This window comes from Solea solea, chromosome 6, assembly GCF_958295425.1.
Source record: "Solea solea chromosome 6, fSolSol10.1, whole genome shotgun sequence".
NCBI lineage: Eukaryota > Metazoa > Chordata > Actinopteri > Pleuronectiformes > Soleidae > Solea > Solea solea.
The window spans coordinates 18905699-18933677 of NC_081139.1; the positions used below are offsets into that span (position 1 = coordinate 18905699).

The following is a 27979-nucleotide window of genomic DNA, read 5'->3' on the forward strand; positions in this document are numbered from 1 at the left end:
CTCCTCCCAGTCTCAGACTCTCTCTCTCTCTCTCTCTCTCTCTTGCCTCCTCCCCTCCCTCCCTCTCACCCAAACACTCTCAGAGAAGCCTGAGAAGTGAAAGAGGCGGATCAACAGGCAGCTTGACAATTTGCTGCATTCTGTGCTACACATTCTGACGTGTGGAGAGTCTGCGGAGGCTGGAAATGACTTTTTGCGTACTTTTCAACCCATACAACTCACTGTCATGTGGATGTACTTCAGCCACCTTCTGCTGCTGATACACTCGCCATGGCAGCTCTATCAGCACAGTGTGTAGGGAGGCTGTTTGAGCAGGAATATCAGGAACTAAAATGAAAACAACGTTCTGCCTGAGAGAACAGAAGAGAAACTCCAGCAAAGATGGTGAAGTAGCACCAAGTTTTATTCATGGTTGTCATTCTTGTCTGCTGTTACTTTCTGCTTTAAAAGTTGGACTGCTCCACTGACCCACTGACTGAGCGTGTGAGTGTGTGGTTGGGTCATGTGTCTCTGAAGTTCTGATAAGCCTGGTTTGCACCGAGCAAACAACACATCCCTGCAAAAGCTTTAACTTGTTTTTTTTTTTCCTCCCTCAGTTGTGTGATACTGTGCACTACAGCACAGATGCAGTCTCTTTGTTACCTTTTCACGAAACCTTATCTTTGTGGCATACAAAGGCAGCACAATGCTCATGTCACCATGCTCTTCGAACCCTTTTTTCTTGTCCTGAACACAGTTGGTGGTGGTTTGTTTTCACATCAACAAGCCTGCAGCATCTCAAGCATTGTAAGTGCATGCACGCTGACAAAGAGACACAGAGAGGCACATTGTCTTTTGTTTCAGTCCTTTAAGTCTTTTGATTAGTACTTAGTTCACTGAGGCAGACGGAACCCTTACTTCAGTTTAGAGAGGTCTGTTGTTCAAAATAGCGTTTTTGACAGCTTTGCATGTGCACATGATTGAATTCCTAACGTCAGTGTTGCGGGTCCCATAAAAAGTTCAACCACTCACTGGGCTTTAATGACTGGAGAGGAGAAGTCTAATCCTGGTAACAACAGGAGCAAATAATGACAGTGAAAGAGCCACATGATGGGAACATGTTGGACTCTGACGACGGGTTTGCGGGAGGATGTGGCCTTTTTGAACTTTTGTTTACTGCCTGTTGTCTCAGGGGAAATTGAAGATAAATAAAGATTATTATTGTATGAAGACCTTTGGTGAATATCCATCTGAATTCCTGGGGATGGAGGATTTATGTGCATTTACATGGAAGGTATTCAGACTCATAATACCTCTCTAAGTGTTGTGGATAAATCATAAGAAGGATGTTTAAAGAAATCCAGACTTGGCTGCTCTTCATGGCCATCACTGCACTTTGTCTTCCCTTCACCTTCACTGCAGCTCTTGTTTGACCAGCTTTTACAGGTTTGTTTTTCTTTTTGCATGACTGATGTTGTCACCCGTTACCACCCACCAACTTACAGTCATGACCCCTATTGTCTAAATTAGTAGATTTACTGTGCTAAACGCGACCAGGGGTTTCTATCTTGTGCAAACACTCAACAATCACACAAAAGCCAGAGTGCTGCAGTGCTGCCGTGCACTTTATTTGCATTTAGTTACTGTGTGATGGGGGAAACCAAGAGTCACTTATTCACCAGCAAGGTCAAGCACAGTCTTCTTAAGACCTTGGGGGTTGTTTTTTTCAGTGGACAATAAACTTGGTGACATGGTGCAGGACAGATCTGCAGTAGCATCTGTTGCTGTATTCAAAGTTTATTCAAGGTTAATGCAAATCATCAAAACCTGTGCGAGAGTTGTGCTTCTTTGTATAAGACATGTTTGGCGTAAGCTCAATAGACCATTAATTCATTCACTGTGTCACGCAAAATAGTGCAAAAGTCCAATAAGACAGATCTTTTTCAACCAGCATTCATTGTCACTTTGTTTGTTTCCTTCAATATTCACCTTATTTGCTGTAATGTCTGTAGGATTGCAAGTCCTAAATTCAATCTGCATGTGTCTCTTTCCTGGAATTAATTCCCTTTAAAGAGGCAGACTTTATCATTCAAAATTACAATTTGAACCAATACAATTACCAATTCACAAATTCTATGTTTGATTATCCTGTGTTCTGTGTGTCAATTAAAAAAGGCAATATAAGAATGTAGGAAACAATGCATATATTTTAGTTGAAATTAAGCATAGTAGTAGCTGGTATTTCGATTGTTTCGTATGTACTTGTTTTAAATCTATAACACAGCAAATATTCACCTGAAGCTGGACATATTGACTCAAATCACAGACGCAATTAGATACTTTTATGTAAAACCTCCATCTCTACAGGCTGCAGCAATGTTTGAGCTGTGAAACCAAAACAACAGCTGAAATATGCTTAAATGTCCCATAAGACATAAAACTAGATTAGGATTTTATTTCCACATCAATGGATCATGACTTCATGCTATTATCTCAGCAGACACAGTGGACATTTTAAGATACTTTAAATCCACCGTATGAATTTGAACTTGATATTTCAACTGTTGGAAACTGTTGCATGATGTTAGAGAGCATAGACACACAAGGCCACATCTGTGTCTCTCTGTCTTTGACAGTCCTGGGAAAGTCATCATTAGCTCTATTCCCTGCCTGTAACGAGTCATCGCATCTTTATATCATCTGTGCTCCAGTCATACTTTTTGCCCACCGCTCCACTTGCTGTGATTTTGCGCAATTGCTACAGAGCCAGACAGAGAGAGAAGATCTAAACATGGAACTGCTGTGATTTATAGAGAAAATAGGAATAATTGCAGACATGTGCTTCCCGGTGCTGTATGAGCCAAATTATTCCTAATTTTCTTAAGTCAGCAAGTAAAGGTTCGCAGAGTTGTCATAGCACTGAGCTGAGTTTTCACTGTGTTTATTGTCTATGTACCAGCAAAGTGGGTCAAACGCAATAGAGGCTGTGCAGTATATTTTCAAAACAGAAGCTTTGCCAAGTGTTCGGGGGAAAACGTCTGCGCAATAGGCTGCGTCTGAGTACATTGTCTCCAGAGAGTCACAGCAACATTATCATTTCCTTCTCAGACTGCTAGAGTGTTTGTTGTTGTGGCCTCCTCTGGAGCCATTTTTGTGAGGAAACAGTTGTATTTTAGCGACTTCAGTGGTTGTGACACACCAGTCCCTCAGACATAAAGATGAGTTTCTGCCTGCTCACGACCAAAACCAGTTGAACAGCTTCAATCGCATGTGTGAAGGAGACCATGACGTGGCACCTGGCATAAAAATACATTGTCACTGAGGTGCTCAATGATTAAACATCTTAGTTCAACCTCTTAGTGCCATAAGTAAGTGTAGTTTGCTTTAATGCTATAGGTAAAAAAAACAACCCAAAACATTTCCTGTTTCGCTTTCTTCCATATGTAGACTGCTCTTGCTTTGTTTGGAGATGTGCACTGTAGGGCTAAAACATGTAGAGCAAAACAGATGTTTCGTTTTGATTACACTTGCAATAAACACCATGTACGAAACAAATACCTTGTGTTACGGCTTTTACAAGGCATTCCATTACTTCCTGTACTATTAATGTTTTTCCAATTTCTTTTTTTTTTTTAACATAATGAGATAGTCTGGGAGCAATTACTGTGTGTTGCACTTTCCATCAACAAAACATCTGTAATAGTTTGCCAGATGCAAACTTTGGGAATGAACTTCGAGTCAGGAGACACTGTCAGCATGAACGTGCTGTACTTCCTTGTCTATTATACCACGGTATTTTGGTAATTTCTCAAATGTTACACCTGTCTCATCCTGTTGTGATTTTAGAAATATGCTGGGATTAGAGGAACAATGGGAATATTGCTGTGTCCTAAAAGCAACCTCAGGACTGAGCATAGAGCGGGCATTATTTTGAAAGACGTCTTTTGAAAGTTGCATTTCATAAAGTGTGGTTGCAGCTATGAGTCAGCGCCTGAGATTTCAAAGGAGATGACAGCAGAGATTTATGAAAGATTTACACACACGTGGTTCATTGTTTTACAAAGACAAATAATATTCCCAGAGTGACTGTGTACCACAGGGTTGTTTCAACAATTTCAGGTTTATTAAAATACACGTTCATTCTCTGTACTCCCATGTTGTAATTTAGTTTGAATAAACACTTCTGAGACGTTTTCTCAAATACTGCATACTATTGTACACTAAAATTGACAAAATATCCATGAGCCAAAATACTTTGAGATCTCCTGTACTACGAAATGAATATTTAGCAGCCCTGGCACATTATTTGCCTACCAGCGAACACACACTGTGTTTACTCCTGGCAGAAACAACTTTAAAAAGGAGCTTTTTTTTTTGTAACAGGTTAAAAGGATTTAGAAAGGTTTAGCTGAATGGAGGGCCCCTCTGCTGAGTTTAACAAGAGTGGATCTCACAAAGGCAGCACTGTCTTACTCTCTGCCAAACAGGAGATACTGAAGGTTCAAGAGGGGAAGAGGGGAGAAGAAGGGGGAGTAATTGAGACACCCATTACATGTTTTTGATCATAATAACACCATGACTATGATTGTGATAATGATCAACATCATCTCAACGTCTTTTAATTTTTTTGTTGTTGTGTAAAACCAACAATGGCAAAGCAAACACCGCAAGTCCATTTATTATGGAATTTTTAAATCCACAACTGAGAGAATGAAAATAAAATTTGCATATTCCCTTCCTCCCACATTTGTTGTGGGCTGGTGTCAGGTCCCATCAGCCCTGCATGTGTCACCACTCTGACTCTCTTTTGTTTTGGCTGAGTCGGTGATGACTGAGCCTCTGCTTGGACACATCTGCAGGTCCATACTCGCCAGACGGAGGCAGTTTTCAGGATTTACCAGAACATCTTAACTCAGCTGTCACTTCTGTTTAGTGCTTCCTTTTTTCAGCCCTGTGGGGGAGTGACAGTGACGTCCATGTCTTTATGAGGATTTCAGCAAAATGTCCGGTTCAAGTAAGAGACATCACATTAGGAGCTGGTGTCCAGTTTACAACAGTCACATTCCGTGCAGATTATCTTTGCTAATCTTTTGACGCATTGTGACCAAAAACACATGCACACTGTGCATTGCACAGCTTGACAATTTGTTTACACTGTGGCTCAAATCTGACTTTCTTTAGCCAAAGCCCAAGGCAATACAGGAAAACCTGTAATTACCTGCTTAATACTCAACACTGCAAATCCTGCCAGCCTTTGCTAAATGGCAGCCCAGACAATGGAGGAGTGAACTTTTATAACAAATGTCCTTTGTCCACATTAGAATGCCAGTTCAGGTCCAACAATGACTTTCTTTTAGAGACCGAGGCTCTTTCTAGAATTAAAGCATGCAGGGACACACTGGACAATAATCAGCAGAGGGAATCCCCTTGTCTTGAATGTTCAGAGGAGGCGGAGGTGGAATGAGCTCATCAGGCAGTTGGTGACCAAACCTCACAGTCTCTCTTGATCAAAGATAAACACTATGAATGAATGCATACTCCATGTTTTACAAACAGGAAGGAATGAGAACTAAATGATTGTGTTATCATAGCAATGTAGGGAAACTGACATACTGCAGACAAAACAGCAGCAGGTACTGTGGACAGACCTTCAAAGTCATTGAAATTTTACAATGTTAAAATTATTACATTTTATTACAGCAATAGTCATTAAAAGGAGGGTCAATTTTAGATTTTTGCCTACAGACATCTTGCAGTCAGACATCCTTCATCATCCAGAAATATTGTGATCAATGGCTTGTAGTACAGTTCTAATATGTTTGTGCAGTTTATTACACATTAATTACACCTTTTCAGCAACTATCTAATCAGCAAATCATATGGCAGCAACACAATGCATTTAGGCACGTTGTCAAGACAACAAGTGTGTCAGAATGGGAAATAAAGGTCATTTAAGTGACTTTGAAAGTGCTGTTGTTGTCTGTGTATCTCATAAAAGACTGATCTACAGACTGATTTGAAATGATGAAAAGCCAATAGTAATTATACAACCATAAAATCATGTCAAATCATGAAGCAGCAGAAGACCACACTAGATGCCAGGCCTACCCAACCTTTATTAGGTGTTGTGTATCTAATAAAGTTGCTGTGGGGTGAATACAGTATGTAGATTTGCTTGTTGACTGACTTGTGAAAGTGCATACAGTAGCTAGCATGTTTTAACTAGTACATGTATAATCTAGGGCCAAAAGTTCTACCATCACTTGTTTAAGACTGTATTTATGACAACACTTTTGATTATTACTATTGATTAAAGTCATCGTGGTCAAACGCCAAAGCAAAAGTACCAAACATTAACACTTTGTAAACCATTCACAGTTCAGGCAGTTGTCTGGCGGTTTGTCAGGAGAAATGAGATACAGAAGAGTTCTCAGCACTGGCAGGCCTCCCTCGCTGCCCTCAGTCAATTTGGCCGTCTGGCCTGTCTGAGCTGGATCCAGCTGAACGGTGCTTAGTAAAATCTCAAGAGGGTTTCACTCGTATGAATATCACTAGCCAAACCACCCACAGAGAGGACCTCCTGTCAGGGGAGGGGATGTCTCATCCTTTTAAACATCTTTGTTCTGAGAAGTTTCTTTCTGCCTTTGTGTTAAAGGAAAAAAAGGCTTAGATGTGAAAAGATTTTGTAATAATGTTATTATAATAAGTCACTGAAATTCCAGCTCATGGTTTTACTGTAAAGAACTGATTATTCCACAGAAGAGACGACATGCTCTAGTACACACGTCACTGCACAGTCGTGTGCACGCTGGGAAACTGCATTTCTTCTAGGCCTGTATGGTACCTTCACAGTGCTGTGTTCAATTATAGCCATGACCTCAGGTTTACACTCAGACATACAGTAGAACCCAGAGTTGAATAGCTGCAGTCAGTCTTAAAACAGCTGTGTTGCATTACCATTCAAGAGCCAGCCTCAAAGGTTCTCTATCGTCCACGTCCTAATCTATTGTGACAGATGTGCAATATCTGGAAAAGAAAAGCAGCGTTCCTTTCTGCTGAGGACATACAATATCTACAAGAGATACAAAGAGTCAGAAGACTGTACGCTGGTCGAATGAAATATGTTGATTTGTCATTAACTGCTGTTGGTTTTGTCCCTTTAGCTTATTTTGCAGACACTTGCCCTGCTACACAAGACCAAATATAGTTAACTTTCAATTCAAAGGCTGAATGATTTACTGAAATATTCTGTAAATCACGAACAGCAGTTAAAGTTTTACGACCTTTGTTTCTCGTGTTTCATGTCTAAAGCTCCTCACAGAAATATTCATAAGCCAAACACTCAGCACAGTCCCAGTGCTAACCAGTGTGAGGTCTTTGAAGCTGCAGCACTTGTGTTTACATTGGTCCAGGCTCTGGTCCAGGCCCTGGTCCTGCTCAGGCCATCAACCTAAATGAGGAAGGGGCTCCTTTGTGGGACTGGGATTTTTACACAGCAGGGTACTGTGAACTGATTGTATGAATAGCACGCCTGCTGTGGTTGGCAGCAGAGACCTGTCCAGATGCAAAGCAAGTGAAGTCCTTCCTTTTATCATATGACTCAACGTGAATATTATTCCTCTTCTTTTTTTGTATTACAAAGCGACACTTGTTTGACTGTGTGTGGATAAGAACACCAAGTCTACAGTAACCGTCAAAATGAAACAAAGTGCAAGACCCATATCCATCACCATCACCAGACAATTTAATATTAAATTGTAGATACATTGCATTTTAGGCCCCAAAGACATTAATCAGGGATGTGCTGATGATCCAGTCTGTGTAGAGAGCGAGAGGATTTAAATCCATCATCGCGCTAAAATACTAATGTTTAGTGATCATTAGCAAGTGTTCGCTTACATGCTAAAATGGTAAACAGTGTAAGTGGTAAGCGAAACTCAGATGCCACTACATCCTACACACCGGTCTTTACATTTTTGAAATTGCATTTGCAGTACTCACCATTTAGATACCATGGTTGGTTATTTTTATAAGCTCTGTTGGTCAACACAAGGTTTTCCTTCATCTGTATAATTAGCTGGACGGAACCCATAGCTGGTATTAGCAGCTGCAAATTTGTGTGCACAGTCAACACTTTGCCGAAATGTGCTGACATAAAACTGTCATTAACACAGTTGCTTTTTTATGGCCATCTGTGTCAGAACCATGTGCTTTTAAGAGCTTTGGGGCGTTTGTGTCACTCTTAATAAAGTTCTGACGTTGACCCTGGTCTGTTACAAATGTACCATCTCAAATGAAGCGTATTCTGGCCAGACATGAAACAAGTTGCACTCACACTGGCAGGACAGACTTAATCATCTCCAGATACAGATGAAAGGCTTTGGATGAGGCTCAGAAATACCCCCAGTTGTAAACAGTTTTTAATTCATCTCAGAGTCCTACATTGAGTTAATAGACTTCGTTGTTGTGATGTAGGTGAATCTGATGTTTTGCTGCAGGATTCATTTTCTTTCAGATTTGTGCTGCTCAAGCAGAAAAGCAGATAATTCCCTTGTTTGTTCTTGATGCTGAAGCTGGAAACTCTTTGAGGCATTTAAAAAAAAAAAAATCACAGCTAGGTGAGAAAGGCCAAGAAAAATATCTGTTCTGTCATTTTGCATTTGCAGAGCTTTTGTTCTCGCATATCTTAGCCATGGGGATCTTCTTCAAATAAATCCATGTACTAGTCAAACCCACACAGGCCTTTGAAATTCACTGACATTACACACATGTAGTATATAACCAGTACTTTTACAGCCATGGCTGAGACAAGTGCACTGCTTCTCTTAAACATAGCAATTACCACAAATTAACAAAAGTATAGGTATAAGGCTGACATATAGCGGTCATAAAAAGCAGGCTGCAGATGCCCTGATTTAATGGTAGGTGATGTGATTCCTTAACCACCATTAAGGAACCAAGTCTGGTAAACTTATTTAAAGGGTACTTTTCTTTGCTGCTCCAACTGTGACCAGATGCAATTGACGTGAATTTTCCAGTAATAACATACAGGCAAAGTTGTAATTAACCGGAATTACTACCTCACAGTTGTATATCTCCACCAGCCAGCCAACATGCAGAACATTACACCCCACTGTGACTTTGACTTTTGACCTTTTGGCCATATGTCAAAGGCTTTCTAATTTTACCTTTCTAATTTTAGTGATATTTTGAAATTATTTCAATCATCCTTGAGTCAATATTTGAAGTTCCTCCAAGATATTACCAATATACTGAATCTGTTATTTCTGAAATGCAGCACCCATGTAGAATCTCATCTCACAGCCATCCATCTCTTCTTCTCCTCTAGAACCCAGAATCACTGGACTCATCCATCCAGAGTGCCCTCTCTGCCCTCTTCCCACCTTTCGAGGCAACAGCACCCATCGTCCTCAGCCAGTTGTTTCGCACTATTGAGGAGCGTTACCATGGCGATGCACTGCAATGCCTGCTAGACTTCCTCATCCCCTCCAAACACCTGTTGGAGAGTGTCCAACAGGCAGCATGTGTAAGCATCTTGTATTCAAACTTCTAGCAGTTTGCTGAAGTATAACGCTTTAACCCATGTGTCTGGACAGCATCCTTTGTCTTAGTACTCGGAATTTTAAGCTGCTTACATGTTTAATACAAATGTTAAAATAAAGGCCTATGAAACAGGACAGAAAAACCCATAAAAACTGCAGTGAGAAATTATATTATGTCGTGAAATCTGATTGTAATGATTTAAAATTTTTATCTTTCTCCAGGCCGGATACTCGGATGTGGTTTTCCGCTGCGAGGGCTGGCCTCTTTGTCTCCATGACAAAACTGTCATCCAGTTAGCACCTGTAAACCCTTTGCTTCTGCGTCCTGGAGACTTCTATCTACAGGTGGAACCTTTTGGGGACCAAGCAGCTCGCATTGTCCTCAAAAGTCTTTTGGAAGAGGGTTGTCGAGAGGTGGAGGAGACCCCTGTGCCTGAAACGTCATACCCCTGCATTTTCACTGAAGAGTGGTTGCAAGACATCAATGAAGGACGCCATGGAACTCCTCTGTCACGTTGCTTGCTTTGCACAGATCAAGGAGTAATCAAGTTGCCTTGGGCCAAAATAGCTATTCCAGAGTTTTTGGACAAGCCCAAGATTATGCCCACTTATCGGGACACTCAGCCTGAGCCACAGATAATCTCAGCTCCCTTGCATTACAATTCCTCCACCCTGCCAGTGGAAGCCATGATTTTGCCTGTAAAAGACAGGTCGTCAGCGTCTTTGAGACCTGCAGGCTGTTCTTCCAAACTTGTCAAAATGGCCCATGATAGACAAATGCCCAAATCATGCCCCAAACCTTCAGTCAAACCTGTAGGTTGGGTTTCCCCAAATACCTGGGACAGTCGTAACTTTGGAGAAATTGAGGGTGATTATGTAGACCTGGTGGATATCCCCAAGGGAAAGGTCTCTGTGGAGACGCAGAGAGACAGCCATCCAAATCCACCTAATATGGCTTTGTTCAAACCTGTGAGACCACCTCCACCTGTACCCCTTGGGCACAGTGTTCCCTGTGGACGCACACTTCAGTGTACAGACAGAGTTTGTGTGCCATGCAGCCAGACCAATCTGGGTCAGGAGCTCACTGATCAAGACTTGAGGTGTAGGTACAGAGACTCGTACCTAGCAGCACTGAGAAACCCGGTCCCTTTTGAGAGAGGGAGCAGAGATCTCCTGTCTTCTCTGGAAGAAGCTGGCCTATGTGCAGAGGCGGACCTAATGTCCAAGGGCACATTTGAAGCTCCAATCGATGAACTGGGAAGCATTTATAACCACTCTAAAGAGGCTGTGATTCGTGATAAGCTCTGCCAGTACAAACCCTGCTGTGAATCATCACCAGAATCTCAGCTTAAAAACCTTCCTACAAGTTCTGAGTCTGAAAACCTTATGAAGGAATCGCCCACTATTTTGAAATCAACGCCAGGTTTGAGCCAGAGTCAGAGAATTCAGACAAAACTTGTTTCACAACAATTAGGACATCATGTCCGCTTGCATTCAGGATCAGACGTGTTCCTGGAGACCCGTGATCGCGACATGAAACCACAGCAAAAGGTGGAGGTGGTAAAACCATCAGGGAAACACAAAGTCAAGCAGAGATCTTTGTCCACTGTGTCAGAGACGCCTAAAGGGAGTCCACTTCTCTATAAACTCAACAACAGGAGCCAAAGTGATATTTGCCCTGAAGCAATCACCAGCGTGATCCAGTGTAAAGGGGGTGAAATGTTGGATCACATCATTCCGAGACTGGAAAGGCTGACTGGAAAGAGTCCAAAGAAAGGTAAGCAGAGTCAGCCAATTAAGACTCTTGAGGTGCCACATAGTTCACTAGGTGAAGTTAGTGTCAGTGAGGCTATGGACAACTGCAGCAGTTTGTGTTTGGTTCCAGTCTGCAGATGTTTGCTGTGTCTTCCTCTCTTTTCTTCCTGTTTCATGCTTATGCTGTGCAATCTAGGTTCAGTGTTTAAGAATAAGTGGCATCTTAAGGCAAGACTGCAGATTTTAACAAACAGAGGACTCCTAATGTTTAGTGATCATTAGCGTGACTCCTTAGCGTGACTAAGATCATTAGCGTGACTAAGTGGAGTGACTCCTCCACGTACCTTTCCCATTCCCAAGCACATCAGGTAACTACGGTGGCCTTTGTATACCAAAAAGGATGTTGTCCTTCTTTGTTTGCATAGGAAGCTTCTGCTTCAAAACAGTTAGCTGGTTCGTCCATATATATATACATATATATATATATATATATATATATATATATATATATATATATATATATGTATGTATATATAGGTATTATATTAAATTCCTGCTGATAAACCCTCCTAATGTTACAGACTGGACCTTTAAAGCCCCAAAAATATCTTGGAAATGGGTTTTTAATTCTCTACATATTTCCTTCATATGCTTGCCCGCACATACTGTTTGTACATTGTTATTATTTCAAACAAAGCCATGTATTGTGTTGCTGAACGATGAATGATAGACGAGCCTCTGGACATTCACACCAAACAGCCTGAACCGATTGAATCTCAGCTGTGACCTTGTGTGCCCGAGGGAGTGCACTACACTCAGAGTTGCAGTTCAGAGGGACTTTCTGGAAAGAGGGTTCAAAGTTTAAAGGTCAGGCAGGACCAAGAATGATCTTCCTCCTGAGATCCTCCCACTGCCGTCTGGGTCCTTTGGCAGAATGGCTGCATTCACGTCATTCCCTTTACTGAGGGAGTGAGCGGAAATAGCACGCTGCACCCTACTGACAGAGAGGGCCTGAAAGAGCAGAGAATTCCTCTAATGTAGATAGACAGCGTAACATGCAAGAAGGAGGTTTCTGTGTCCCCTGCACCCACTGACATGCACCCTCATGCCCTCACAGGGCCATGTTGAGATCTTGACTGGAGACATGCTTGTCATGAACTATTAAAATGGCAAAGAGAGAGGGAGCACAGGCGAGGCTTTGTTGGCTGTAAGGAGAAGCTAATTAGGATGTGTGTAATCAAAGCCAGGCTTAGTAGCCAGGCCAACGCAGTGTTTTGTTACAGAGTTACTATGTCCCATGTTAAATCTTTGTCTGCGCACACTTGTGCAGCTGTGTGGAGTGGGTCTGTGTTGATGCGAAGCTATTAAGAGTTGCAGAAATTCATCTGAATGTTTCCGTGCACATGTATTTAGACTAGTGTCCTTGTCCCAGTATGCAGGCACAAGAGGGTGAATCAATATATTGAATGAATTGTGTCTGCCTCTAGACAGGTGGTGAGAGGCACTCTTTGAGGTTGGAAGTATCAGGCATTTTCTTGTTGACTTACTGTATTTCGTCACAGACTAAAGCAAATTTAGCTGGCAGTAGTCATATTGATTGCTATTCCATTTCCTTCTAACGTTCATTAACTTTGAGATATATACTCATTTAAGTCTCCTTGTCAGTCCAAACATGCAGCTCTCTGGATTTCACCATGTTCTTCTTCTTCTGTGTATACATGCAGAAGAAATTTGAGTCCAACTGAGAAATTCAATTTAGTGCCATTTTAAATTAAAAGTACTTACACTTACGAGAGGACACACGTCAGCGGGCTGAATATAAAGTTGGTGCTCTATAACAAATCTTAATTCTATGTGGTTGAAGAATGCCCTCAAGATAAAGACAGATGGATTTAAATTAAATCAAGGTACAGACTGGAGAAGCTCTCAGAAACTCTGCCAAGGCAGCTCAGTTTCCCACAGTGTCAGTACAGGTCAAGATCCAGATTTCAGCCAAACTACATCGTGACATAGATCCACATGAGTAACAGGTTCATGTTTTTTTGCCAAGCTATAATGACATTTTTAGAAAAGTTAATGTTGAAAGAAAATGTTGAAAACTTGGAATACATTGGATCTATATCCAGATCACTACTGAAACCTAATCATGTCTTTCTTGGGCCATAACCTACATCCCCAGACTATTTAACCAGAATCAGTCATTTACTTTTTAAGATATGCTGCTCACTATCAGAGACTTGACCAAAAACATAACCTATATGCGAGAGATAACACATGAAGTACAATTTTCTTACAACTTTTTCTTCTTTTCAAGCTTTCAATTGCTTTTGTGGGAAAACGCATATTGTTGCATTGTTTTTGTGTCTGCTCACAGACTCCCAGCCAAGTCGGAGTGAAGCTCTCTCCGCCACAGATGGAGCTGATTCCAGAAACCACAACACAAAGATAGAAAAGCCATCTTCTCTGCAAGCTCAGATTCCTGACACTCCTCAGTCTCCACAAAGAGAAGAAGCCAAATTCAGAGGCATCTGTGGCCTGCTTGAACTGGGCATTATTTCTTTACCAGGTACGTCACACTAATGTGTCTGACATCCCATAATTAAAAGTGGCTGGTCATAGAGTGCAAATCATCTTTTCCTGTATAGTGTAATATAGTGTATAGTGTTATTATTGTTCATTTATTTTCAATGTGTTGTTGCTTATTTGAATGAACTCGTAGTAGATCCTTGTTTTCTTTTTACTGTAAAAATATTTTACATGGCACTATTTTGTCTCTGTCCTGGTTGTCCTTAGGCAGCAGGGACAGGACAGGCAGAGCGGTTGTCGAGGTTCATGGTGACCGGAGGGAGTGGAAGTCTCCTCTTGTTTCTGCTCAGAATTTGTGCGAATTGCTGCTCTACCTACACTCCATACCAAGGTATGATTTATGAATTAAAACCAACATCAGATGCGTGGAAGCAAACTGACATTGTCATCTAAGCTGACTGTGCATCTCCAATTGTAGTGTTGTAATAAAATATATGACCAGGAGAGGGCAGCAAATCTTTGCTTACTTCCAAAAATGTACTTTCTGTACAACCCATGGTCCTTAATCCAAAAGAGTTTCCTGATGTTTTACAACTAATAAAACGAACATTTGTAATCATTCTGTCTTGACGTATGCTGAGCCTTTGCCAAAAACGTGCCACTCCTCACCCTCAGGTCTTCAAACAAGCACTTCAACAGCGTTGTTGTTTACACTGGGTTTAATGGAGTCTTTGAACTCCAAAAAGATATCCTACCACATGGCTTGGCATTCTTTTGTCCCCCTCTAAAGCGTCAGACTCAACAGGTCTGTATTCAGGCGGACTGCCAACTGTCTGGCATGCAGAGCCTTGCTAGAATTAGCAGCCAAGTCTGAGATAGATTCAAACAGCAGTAACCCAAGAAGAGGGCATTAAAAGGGGGCAGCTGTGAAGGTGTTGAGGAAGTCGATCAAGATATGTGAAGAAGAGGTTGATAAGTGAATAAAAGGTGGTTGGATTTAGGGTCAGGTCCAGGCCTCAGCCCACAAACTGAGGTCAGCTGACTACCTCACTACAGTATACTGCATGTGCAGGTTTTTCAAGAATATTCGAACATTACAATATCACGATTCATCAAACTGTGAGTTCAGGGAGCATGAGTTGTCATTTTCACATGACCCTAAGAAACCTTGCTGGAGAAGACTTAACACGGTGGAACCAACTCTGCTATCATAAATACAAGATCTTGGCGAAAAATGAATGCAACTGTGGTTTGAAATAAATAGGATTTCATAAGCTATGCCACAGTGAATAGCATAATCAAGCTTAAGAGGCGCGAGTCAGTTTGTTCGGGCAGTGTATAAGAATGTTTCTGAATTATGCATTTATCACATCAAGACCAAGACCACTGTGATGAATGACATGAATGGATGTTCTTCATAGAAAAGATGTCCGGGAGCTGGGAATGACTCTGGTCATCAATGCCAAGAAGAAGCCTCCTCCACTTCACCTCTACAAAGCTCTGCTGATGGCTCAGGTTAAAGCAGCACACGTGCATGCACACACAGTCAACCCTAACAGTTTTATATAGATATAGATATAATTTCTTTCTTTAATATGCTTCTTTCTGCAGGAACAAGCTCTTCACGCAGTGCACTGTATCGTGATACTGATGGATAAAGACACTTTTCCACGCCCTGAAAAACAGCCCGGGCTGCAGGTCAGAAATAAAAAGAACATCTTTCATGTCGTCTTTATTTTAGTCGGATCTGACACCAGAGATGAGTGCTATTTTATACTTCCTTCCCGACCAAGCCCTTTTCTTTATTTGTCAGATGGACCTGGTGACGTCTATGAAAGCTCTAAACAAGACAGTGGAAGCCGCCCAGCTGACACCCGACCTGGGCGGCACCTTCACGTACAGCCATAAAGACTGGATGCAGTTCCATCAGGTACTGACTGTTCACCACGTGTCTACATTTTTGCTGCAACTGCGGCATCACATCCCACAGTCACATTGATGAAGGGTTTCCTGAAGATTCAGCGCAGTTTATAAACACAGCTCCCCAACTGGAGATGATTTGTGATCCACGCACCCACACTGCAGCATCCATCATCTCTGCTGCGTGTAGCTTTAGCCTTTGAGTGGAGGGAGGACATGGACCATGGATAAGAGTCTTATCTAAATGATGAATGTGATTATTAAATATCGCAACATAAATGAGAGAAAAAGACAGGCACTGGTTTCTATTTATGTAAGACTGTTCTGCACAGACTGGTGGAAAATCAGGAGATGAGCAACCGCTGTTATCACTCTGTAATTCCACGGTGTTCTCGATGGTTATTAAAATATCAACCTTTATTTAATGAGGTAGTCTGACTGAGATTAGAATATCTCTTTTGCAAGAGAGGCCTGGCAGAAGGCAGCACATTTAAGGTGTTTACAAACCAAATAAGAAATTACAGTCAAATTTACATTGAAGTCATACTGTGTAAGGTTTAAATCTAAACAAAGGTCTGTTAAATTTATACTGCTGTTTAAAAGTCAGTCATCTTCACACAACTCTGTATTTCTCAGTACAGTGGTGGTCTCATCTTGTGTCGTCCAGCAAGATTCCCGCGCTGCTCAAAAAAAGTGATTTATTTTATGTTAAGACAGTATGAGGGAATAAATGGCTCTTACCCCCACCTGCCCCAGTAGTGCTGTTGTATAAACACAAATGCTCCCTCAGTCAGGTCTGATAGTCGTGCTCTACAGTTTTCAGATTAAGCACGCAGGATAGAAATACTGTTAAATTGTTTTTTTTTCTTAAAACCAAGACACACCCATATAAAATAAAATAATAATCCTAGAATATTCATACAAAAGAATCCATAAACATCATAAAATTGCCAGCATTCCGTGATTATACAGGACAGTGGGAATCTGTTAAAACATCTGCCAGACTTGCGTGACTCCCAAGTTATTCAGACTTCCCCTAAGAACATCCAGTGAGACCAGCTTCATACGATTCAACTGTATTTGCAAATAATTCCAAACTGATGAACAAAGTGGAACGCCCTTTTTTTCCTCAATTTACTTGGGACATTTAAAGAATAAATAAATCCTGAGAGCAAATGGCATCATTTTCACCAATTTAATGTAGAATGTAGTTGTGAGTTCTAACCTTTGCAGGGTGCATTTAAAACCAATTATTCTCACTTGTCACACCCTAGATCCCAATTATCACTGTTCCAGTAGCAGAGCCTAACTGGCCAAGACAAACACAGAGGAACTGGCTGTTGATGGCTTATCACTCATCTCACTTGTCAACAACTATTTATAATCTAAGACATTTTAACGGGACCTGTGTATGACAGAATGGCTCATTTCTCTGTGGAGACTCCGAAAGGTCTATTTAGTTGGTTGTAATATGCCTTCTCACCACTAGATGGCAGTGAACCTAGAAACAAAACTTTTTTTAACTGATAAATGTTCAATGTTTTGTATGTCAAGTGTCAGGAGATGTATACCTTCTCAAGACATCAAGCTAACAACATAAACAATACAACATGCACAGGGTAAAGGTCCTACAACTGCATTTCTCTATACTGATATAAGAATAAATAATTCTAAACTGAGTTTTCACCTTTTTAGCTGTTAGTTACTCAGCAAAAAAACTGCTTTTGGAACATTATTCCTGTCATAGTGCAGTTTTCTAAAAATTGCATGTGGGTCACCGACTCCACTAAAGAACTTCAAGCATTTGTCACACTATTGTCACTATGGATTTTAAAACCACCAGCACAACAGCAGTAAAAATACATGTACATGTGCTAATTTCACCCCGACAATTCCCCGATCACATACAAACACGGGTCCACCATGTTAGTGTCCTGTTGATACATACAGTATAATCTTGTAAAAGATTGTCACAGGAACTGTGTCTTCTGCTGTATACAACCTTGAGGCTGACCTTTTACTGCCTCTGTAAAAGGTCCAGTGTGTAAGAATTAAAAATGTCTAATGGTGAGACTGTAGACCGTTGTATATTAATTGTAGCAGTCACTCAGACCATCCGAGAATTGCAAAGAGCCGCTGTAAAGCAAGGCCTTTGCCTAATGTGCACATAAAAAGCTGATTCAAAGACACATTTTTAATTTAAAGTGATTATACACGTATTCAAACAGTCTTAATGTAATGTAATGTAATCTGGATCAATCAAAAAAGGCTGAGAGAAAGTGTGGTTGGAAACAGTGCCAAGGAGCAGGTTTATGCAGAAAAATGTGAACATGTGTTCTTACAAGCTGAGAGCTTAAGCTTATAAAGACACCTCAGGGCAACTGTGAATGCCCTCTGGATGCTGCCGCCTGTGGTGCTCCCTGTAGGCCACTTATGGCAGATATGTAGTTAGTTGCTCACCTCGAAGAAGCTCACGACTTCATTGCAATCTAATATATGTTTGTTAATCTCTTTCAGAAACTGGTTTCCTTCATGGGTGACTTACGTGGGGCAGACAGCTTGTTGCAAAAGGCCATTAGTAAAGTGGATGGCAGCAAACAGACGGACTCTGCCCAGGTAAAATCTCCACATTCATATTATGATATACTGCATTTACAGTATTTGTATCTAAATGTGTGCATTTGTGTTGATGGTGACTTTGCTAATGTTGACAGGATGTGCAGCAATGCATTCAGGAACAGAAAGCTTCGATGAAAGAGGTACTGGAGGACACGCGACTGGTCACTCTGCAAAGAGAAGGAGGAGCTGCACTGGCCCGGATGAGGAGAGAGGAGTTCAGGTTTCCTCACTCTGAAGACTATAGGTATCAGATAATAATTAAGAATACTTATACTCTGCCTCTGAATCAGTACAGTATGCAGTAAAATACACAGAAACAGCATTTAAATATCACTCCATCAGCCTTGTTTACACTGATCCTGAGGGTTTTTCATGTCGTGGAATTGCTTCCATTTATTTGACAGCTATAGCCACTAGTTTACTGATTAGTGTAACTAGTTTACTGATTACAATTATTAGGTGTTGGTAATATTTTCTCATCGGATTAGACGTCAGGTGTAGACGTCAAAATGTACGCATAAAACTAATATCAGCATAACAAAACCAATACTATGAGGGTGCAGAGGCATTGGAATCTAAACATTTTTGTAAAGATTATGCATTATCATTGATACATTACATAATAACATATCATAAAATCCTTCTTGAATACACATCTTTCTGCACAATGAAACACCTGTCATACTGCTTAATAAGGTCATCTGCACATTCATGCCCCCGCTGTAGAAAACAGATGCTTCTATTTCACAGCTGTGTTTCAAATTATAGTTAAGGACATAACATATACATTGTATACATCATACATCATATATACATTTTAATTGATCATTATGTAATTAAATAATTCTGGATACTGGACCTTTCTGCCATTCCAAAAATATGGTACAGGCTTATCAGTGAGTTGAGAGACTACAACATTTGCCCAAAAATACAGTCTAAATTATGACTGATATCCCAACATGTGTGTCCTTGTTTGCTGTTGTTTTATAATATGTGTGTGTCTTTCCCTGCAGAGATGGTCTGGACTCAGTTACTAGTCTGTATAATCAGGTGGAGGAGAAGCTCCACGTGCTGGTGATGAGATCGAATGAGTCACTGCAGCACCTCGAGTTCCTCTTCAGGCTCAGAGAGATGGAGGCCAAAATCACCACGGTACGAGCAGCTCTTTCAGTCTGTGCACAATCCTGGATCCTGGATATAAGAAATGGATGTCCTCCAGTTGCATTTCCATTTTGAAAGGTTTTTGAGAATTGCAATCTCCTTGGTGCCATGTCAGTTTTTTAAATGGGGGTGTCACCTGCAACCAGCCTACTTATTAGGTGATACCAGCTGTCAATCACATGGAGTCTATTTTCCTCTCAAAGGCAGCCTTATTCCAAAAACAGGTATTATGGTCTGTTGAAGAAAAACTGAAACTAGTGATTGAGACCATTAACTCTTTAGGAAAATGTTTGCTGACATTATAAATCAAGGGAGAAGCAGACTTTTCAAACTGGAAGGCTGCATCCATTCACAGTCTATGTCTACAATATGTAACAAAGCAACTGGAATTCATTAATAATGGTGTTGCAGCATGAATTTTTCCATACAGTGTGACTGTTAACAAGGAAATTCCCCCCGACAGTTTGCTAAACTCTAAATCAGCATTGCACAATTCTGCATCACATCCTACAGGCTGGGGTGTGGTTCAATACAGACGGAGAGCAGGGACTGGTGGACTCTTACACAACAGATGATACCCTGGTATGCTCTGAAAAGGCCTTGCAACACTTTGAAGAGTTTCTCGCTCAGTCTAAGGTATGACTCCGATCTATAAAAGTGGGTTCCACAGAAGCGAATGCTGTCCTTATTTAGCCCGTTGTATCTCTCTTCACATACCAACATGTTTCTGTTTTTCTCTCACAGCTGTAATATTTGAACGAGTGCCGTGATAACATTAAATTGTAGATTAGGAAATTGCTCAAAGGGAGTTCCACATGACATCTCATTGTTTATCTCAGGACAAACAACAGCATGCCTTAACCCTAGTGATGGATGCAGAGGGAATCGTTGCCACCAGTGACTCCAGTCCTGCAACAGATGTTTTTCGCACGCTGATCAGTACATTCAAATCCAATATCGACGGTTTTATGATGCGGGCTGAAATGAAGTTCAAAGAAGTGAAGACAGTGGTGCAACTGCAACGTTTCTGTCATCAGGTTTGTGTGTTGTTTTTTTCCCCACTTTTCGTGTTTTTAAGCATACTTTAAGATATATCTTCCTTCTCTGCCTGCACTTGCCTCATGTCAGCATATTTCTAACTGATTTGTTGACCTTTAAATATAAAATGCTATATTCACTTCTTCTTTCTGTCTCTCTATAGGCATCCATCCTAGCCAAGGAATGCAGGGATATTTTGGAGCAGGTAGAGCAGGGGTGTTACTCAGCTCAGACCTTAAGCACACTCCAGATGTATGAAAGGAGATTAGGTGGCGAATTCTCCACCTTGCACTTCCAGGCTCTGAAAGTGAAGGCCTGTGGATCAGGGGCCTCTGGGGTGCTAAAGGTGTGGAATGCTGCATGGGTCCAGTGCCAAGATGTCAGGCAGCGTCTGGAGGAGATGCAAAAGCAGCACCGGGTAGATATGAAGCAGTCCCAGCAGATCACAGCTGCAGATTCTCAAATGAAAGATGGGGTAGCAGAGAGGGAGGAAAGGGATGAGACGGGGGAGGATTACTACCCCATGGCAAAGCAGCCAACTTCTCCTAAGAGAGTAAGCTCCTCAGAAAATGTGAGAGAAAACATCACACCAGGTTTCAGCCACGATTTAAAATCAGACACAGATGAATACGTGAAAGGAGAATCCCAAGTGAAGAAATCGCCTGATTCAACAGCAACGAATGAGAACATTGTTCCTGTGGTTCCACAAAACTGTGACGTTCACCCAGAAAACACATGGAGGCCAAGAGAACACTACAGTGAGGCAGATCTGAGGAGAGCAGATCCTACTGAAGTGTGCAAGGGTTTGCAATCGCACAAAGGCCTCGGTCGGTCCTTGAGCGAGGGATCATGCGTTAGATCTCACTTGATGATCTTTTCACCTTTGAATGTAAGGCACAAACACTGTCAGGGCAAGACACAGGTGCTGGAGCAAAATCTACAGCCTTTCCAAAATCTGTTCATTTCCCGCAAAAAGAGTTTACAGACAGAAAACTTGAGCTGCAAGTCTTTTAGAGACAGTAACGAGGTGAAGGGAGAAGGATGCACAGTCTCCACTCAGAGCCTCAAAGAACTAAAGACCCCGGAGACGTTACTCACACCAACAGAACACAACGGCAGCAGTGTTTTGTAAGTAACTGCCCTCCTTCATATATGATTTAAAGCTCAGTGAGATACTGTCCAGGACTTACCTAACCCTCATGCTTTTTCATATTTTATTATTTTTAAATAATTTCCAATTTTGTTCCTATGACGTGTCCATAATACTGTAAGCTGTTACAAAGTTACATTCATTACCTTAAGTACATAAAATGTACCCATTGAAACCCATTATACCCATTGTCCTGCCCCTCATTAGAATATAAACATAACATGCATTCCACATTAATATACTCCTTGCCTCAAAGTTATGCTTTATATATTATATTTGTTTAACGACATACTGACCCATAATAATGCAAAGGAAATTATGAAATATATGGAAAACATGGTATCATGTGTGTTTTAAACTAGTAGTTGAAGAGTCAAAATATTTGTATATAAGTGATCAGGTGATGATGAATGACGCTTAAGTTATATCCACTAACAACATCATACATCCAGCACACAAATTACATGAAACATCACTTAGTTTAAGTTATGCACTTTAATAAAATCAGTAATCTTACATTTTTCATGTGGTACAGGAAGCTGAAGAAGATCATGGAGGAGCTGCTGACCACAGAGAAGGAATATGTGAAGGCTCTGGGTTATGTCCGAGAGCACTACATGCCCGAGCTGGAGAGGGCCGATGTCCCTCAGGACCTCAGGGGCCAGAGGGGGAGCATCTTCGGTAATCTAGAAAAACTGCACGACTTCCACCAGCATCATTTCCTCAACGAGTTGGAGAGCTGCATGAATGAACCCTTCAGAGTGGGACGCTGCTTCCTACGACATGTAAGTGCCTCTACATGAGTTACTGTGAACACATTTTAAACTTTGCTCCTGGAGTGTGGTTTATTGGAACTGTTGTTGTTGTTGTTTTTTTCAAACATTCAAACCAATGTGTGTGTTCATTTCCATGACTCCATGAGTTGGGTTTTGGCAGATTTTTGTCTGTGTAATGTTAAGTAGCCGTCCATGGTTTCCTGGTTTGCGCCACAACCGCGATAATTCAGCATAAGCTATTGGTAAACAAAAGCTCTTCCAGATGTGTCCTGTTTGTGCACAACTGCTCATTTAGCTTCCAGAGAATCTTTTGATAATATCAAAATCCATTTGTTACGTACAAAAAACAGTGCTACTGTTACGGGAAAAAATGTTGTTGAAGACTAGGAGACAAGATCTCAAGTTAAGACAACAGTTTTAACCTTGTAACAGAGTTACAAAGAAGTGCTGGAAGTGTCATGTGTCAATAGCTAATTTGGAGAAGTTAAACAGTCCACAAGGAAGTACGACAGCATATGAAGAAGTTCAACAGTTCATGTAGTAAAACAAATCTATATGTCAGTGGAACAGTTACACACACATTACACCACACAAGTGGTGATGATTATGACAACTGATGATGATTTAAATGTATCCCTTTTATTTTAGAGAGAGAGCTTTGCTTTGTATGCCCTGTACAGCAAGAACAAACCACAGTCTGATAGTCTTCTCGTCAATCATGGTCAGGCTTTCTTTAAGGTAAGTACCACAGCCAGCCTCTGCTTTTCATTTCTCTACTAAAACGACATCTGGAGTTTTCTTACGCTTACGCTACTGGACCCAACAATGCAAACACAGACACTCAAAATCAAAGTGGCGCTACATACGGCAGTCCACACCTCGAATTCAAAAGCATCAATGATGTGTCACCTGTGACCACAAGAGAATGGATCAGTCTTTGCATGCCCGGTATTTAAACACAGTACCTGCTGATGTCATGGCTGTTTGCCCGGACACAATTATGTGACGTGCCCAATGTCGACATGTTGGTGTCTATTTCCGTGTGTGTGTCCTTATGTGTCTCTGTGAGTGACAGAGAGAGTGAAGGGGGGAGTGAGTCAATGTACATTCACACTGCTGTAACATGAAATCATACATGTTAGTCACGTAATAATACATTGAAACACAATTTCCAAACATATCAATTCCCCCTTAAGGGATAATTAAAGTATCCTGATTGTGAAACTGCAGCTTGACACTCTCTCTCTCTCTCTCTCTCTCTCTCTCTCCTTCTGTTCTGCTTGTACACCAGCAAAAACAGCTAAGGCTGGGGGATAAAATGGACCTGTGGTCGTACCTGCTGAAGCCGGTGCAGCGCATCAGTAAGTACAGTTTGCTGCTCCAGGACATGATGAGAGAGTGTGGTCCAGGACAAAGCAGAGAGATGGCTGAAGTCAAGGCTGCACTGGAAGTCATCCACTTCCAACTCCGCCATGGCAACGACCTACTGGCGATGGACGCCATCCACAACTGTGACGTAGGTTTCCTGTCATTTTGTGAACCCTATATCAGACAATAAATTAATAAAAATAAAACAATCAGGGCGTATATATTATATATATATATATATATATATATGTATATACACATATTCAAGGATATATACTGCAGGTTTAGTGTTTGATGTGAAAAGAACGACTTATCAGCAACGTAATTGGAATTGGCAGAGGAGGGAAACAGGTACAGGCAGGAGTATGGCATCCACTAAGGGTAAGTGTTATTTGATGTTGTCAGGAAATTCCAGCCCCATTCCCGCAAATTCACCCCTCCACATAACAGAGTTCCCGGCCAACATCCAACACACTTTCCATTGAATCCCATACAGATGATGATAACATTGTTATTTTTCCTGAGCAGTAGCATGAGCAATGCAGACGTCATACAATGAGTGTGTTTTTTTGTGTGCTGCAGGTTAATCTGAAGGAGCAGGGGCAGCTGATACGACAAGATGAGTTCCTTATAACATTCAGAAAGAAAAGGTGTTGCCGCCACATCTTCCTTTTTCAAGATCTCATCCTCTTCAGCAAAACTCGGAAGACGGATGTAGGAAATGACACATATGTGTACAAGCAGTCATTCAAGGTACTCATAATGTACACACACACAGTTGTGAGTAGGTATATTTAAGCAATATCTCATGACATGTTATGATGTCATGGAGTGTTGTTTGGTGTGACTGATTATTATCATCATCATTGTTATTATAATTATTGTTGTTTTTTGTTCTATGTTAACAGTGTAAGCTCAGTGGACATGTATTACAGCTTTAATGTGCGCCTCTACTTGTGCACATGTGCACAAGTGTTAAATTGAATTTCCATTACTCAGCCAAACTTCCAAAATTCCAAGTAACTCACTGGCCGAGGAGACTGCACATGAGAATTGGCACTGGACTTCCCATAACACTCATCAGCATTAACCTTGAATAATCCTTTTTGTCAGGCTGAATGATGATCTACTGCCATAAGAATCTATCAGTAGTTTCAAACCACAACCGTGTGCACAAGTGCACAAAAAGCAGTTTATTGGGCCCTCTGACACTTTGTATAACCCTCAACAATTACATCGCTTGGCTGCAGTTGAAAGAGGAAAACATTTTCAAGGTTTTTCTTTGTTTGTATTTAGACATCAGACATAGGAATGACCCAAAACAGCGGTGACAGTGGCCTGTGTTTTGAGATCTGGTTCAGGAAGAGAAAAACCCAGGACACGTACATACTCCAGGCTGTCAGCAGCGAGGTGAAGGAGGCTTGGACCAAGGACCTGGAAAGGATTCTCTGGGAGCAGGCGGTGCACAACAGAGGTGAAAACAGGCACCACTGATGTTGACCTCAATGTGTATTGATTTGCATTCATTTTTAATGTGTTTCTTAAACAAATGGGCTAATTTGACATGTTTTTCAGAGGTCCGCATGCAGGAGAGAGTGTTCATGGGTATTGGAAACAAGCCTTTCATGGACATCCAACCCAGCGACGCAGCTATCAGTGACAGAGCTGTCAACTATGTACTGATGGGAAGAGGTACATCACTCACTCACTCACTTAAGTCTGGAGGTATTTTCACAAACCCTCTGATAAATTCTATTTTTATTTTGTCTCCGCAGAAAACAAAGTGCTGTGCTCTGTGGGATCAGGTGGGGGACAGGATGGACGGTCAGGGGGGCGTCCAGAATCGGTGGGCTCAGCTTCCTCCACTTCCTCTGGAGAGAGCCATGTTTCCCCTGTGGGATTCCAGTGTGGGCCAAAGCGGAGGGTAGACATGGGGGTGCTTGCGGGATATGTATCGCCCCCTGGAGCTCTGGAGGATGACCTCGACAATGAGAGTGGGAGTCAGAACTTAGTATGTAAGTAAAATTTACTGCATAAAATCAGAAAAAAACATAAAAACATCAAATCTGATATGTTTTTACATAACAGACTTTTTACATAACAGTTGCAACATTCACTTTTTTGAAATGGCAGTTGGTCGGTCTGATATCAGTATCAGTAGTGTCACATGTAGAGTGAAGTCTTCCCTCTGTTCCAGTGGACAGCTCTGAGTCGTCCGGAGAGAGCGTGAGTGGCTTCAGCAGCTGCAGTCACGGCTACCACTCTGCCATCGGAGGAGAAGTGGAGGACGCCTCCTCTGTCTGTGCCTCCATAATCACTGTGAAAGAGGCCGGGCTCGGTCAGCGAGCTGAGGCGACGTCAGCTCTCCACAAACCAAATGTCCTGGCAGGATCCCCAGACAAAACCCAAGCCCCAGATGCAACAAATCCTGAACTCAAACCACAGTACAAGACCAAGGACCTTTCTTGTGGCAAGGTGCATTTCAAATCTCTTAACCAGTACTTATTCATGTGATTAAAATCTTTAAGGACCGAATTTGACCTGAATGTAAATCACTGACGGTGATTAATCACTCTTTTCTGAATATAGGAAGTGAAGGTTGTGATTATTACTACATTAATAATGTTTTCCTGGATCTCTCAGGTTCAGAACACGAGTGTCGGGAAATCCACTGAGGTTTGACCTTTGACATCTGGTATAAGGTGAGTAAATATAAACAAATGTTACATATTTAAACCATTGTAAAATGAGTTCACACAATCCAGGTTAAGCCCATCAGCTCCGCACAATTATCTCCGTATGTCTCTGTAAAGCAGAGTTTAGATCTTATCTTGCGTGGTGACATTTCCGCGCTGCACACAGGAAGTGATTTGATAGACAAAGGCAACATTGTGCTAATAAAGTCAGACGGCTGCAAACAGGCTGGCGGATGACTGAAAACACAATGAAAAGTTCCAGAAGTGATTTCTACTGATAAAAAAAACCTGGTTGTTCAGCAGTTTGAGGGGATAAATACTTCTTGCCTCTCCCGTCCCTGTGCAGCTGGTGCATAAACACAAACACTCCCCTCAGTCTGGTCTAATACTGTTGCTGGACAGATAAGGTTCCTTTTCATGTAGACTTATCATAGGTTGAATAAAATAATCAAGCAACGATAGTAACTGTACTATGTGATAAGGAAATGTTTAGACTTTAAAATGTTTTTGTTTTTTTTGCTGCAGATCTTGAAGCGATCCAAGGAGAGCCACGAGAAGCTCGTCCGATGCCAGCACAGAAAATACAATTTAAACTGACCCTTTTGTTGTGTGATCTGTGACTGTAACACATTACTGCTCTGTAAATAATCCTTTTAATGTCACCACTAAAAAGAAAATGTCTGTGAATGCAAACAAACAGTGCCACATTCTTACCTGACATGGCTCTGCGTAGTAGATTGTAAATTCAGTGAATAGTTTCTTAGAGTCTGTGCTTACGTGTCATTTATAAAAACAAAACACCAAATTATACTGCAATTTGATAATGTTGAGGTAAAAGCAGCACATAACGTCTGTTTTGCTTTTTGTACAGTTTCATTATTTAGACACTTTCACTCTGTCTCTCCTCTTAACGGTTTTGTATAAACCTATGTTGCTCTGAAGATAAAGATCTGTGTAACAGTTGAAATACAGAATATTTGCAGTAATTTATGCTTGTGTTGTACGACATCATTTTATTGCAATAAACCTAACCAACTGCACTTACAGATGGACTGAAAATCCTGAGCTTAGCAATAGTTTCTGGAACTTTTCTAGATTTGTCAACATGCTTGGCACACGATGGCATTTGTATCATAAGGAAAATCAAAGGCTAATTCACTCTCAACATTGTGACTTCTGTTGCTGCAGTATGAAAAAAAAAACAACTTGTCCCCAATTTATGAAAGTTTAGTTTGGAAATCATTGAGTCAGTCAAAGTAATACCACAGTCAGCTTTGTGAATCATGGTTAACTTATCTTTAACCATTGTTATAATCATGCTTGCCCGTGTTACTGTAGTCACCTTTTTTATATTGCATAGTGTTTTTTTTGTTAATTTAATCACATTTTAAAATGTCAATTCTCTCTTGATTTGTTGTCTTTTCTTTG

The 27979-nt window shown here is 41.2% G+C and overlaps 1 protein-coding gene across 2 annotated transcripts; it reads left to right on the plus strand.

Moving 5' to 3' along the window:
* Positions 1-79: 79 nt before the first annotated feature.
* On the plus strand, positions 80-27961 carry LOC131460744 (uncharacterized protein KIAA1755-like). Of its 2 annotated transcripts, XM_058631500.1 has the most exons (24): positions 80-384; positions 9329-9526; positions 9765-11319; positions 13672-13863; positions 14091-14214; positions 15245-15338; positions 15435-15521; positions 15637-15753; positions 18261-18359; positions 18458-18606; positions 19376-19514; positions 20037-20159; positions 20363-20560; positions 20725-21689; positions 22247-22496; positions 23136-23225; positions 23779-24003; positions 24438-24608; positions 25152-25329; positions 25431-25547; positions 25631-25870; positions 26053-26330; positions 26499-26557; positions 27077-27961. In XM_058631500.1, exons 1-23 carry the CDS (start codon positions 382-384, stop codon positions 26535-26537), a joined length of 5631 nt encoding a protein of 1876 aa, XP_058487483.1. In that variant the 5' UTR covers positions 80-381; the 3' UTR covers positions 26538-26557; positions 27077-27961. The 2 variants fall into 2 exon arrangements, with proteins under 2 accessions (XP_058487483.1, XP_058487485.1); XM_058631502.1 differs by lacking the exon at positions 23136-23225.
* The last annotated feature ends 18 nt before the right edge of the window (positions 27962-27979 follow it).

What these genes read in the sequence shown, in the direction of transcription:
- LOC131460744 (XM_058631500.1), top strand. An exon ending in CCTCACTCTGAAGACTATAG is followed by an intron (nt 18,607 to 19,375) that starts GTATCAGATAAT and finishes CTTTCCCTGCAG; the next exon opens with AGATGGTCTGGACTCAGTTA. An exon ending in TGTACAAGCAGTCATTCAAG is followed by an intron (nt 24,609 to 25,151) that starts GTACTCATAATG and finishes GTTTGTATTTAG; the next exon opens with ACATCAGACATAGGAATGAC.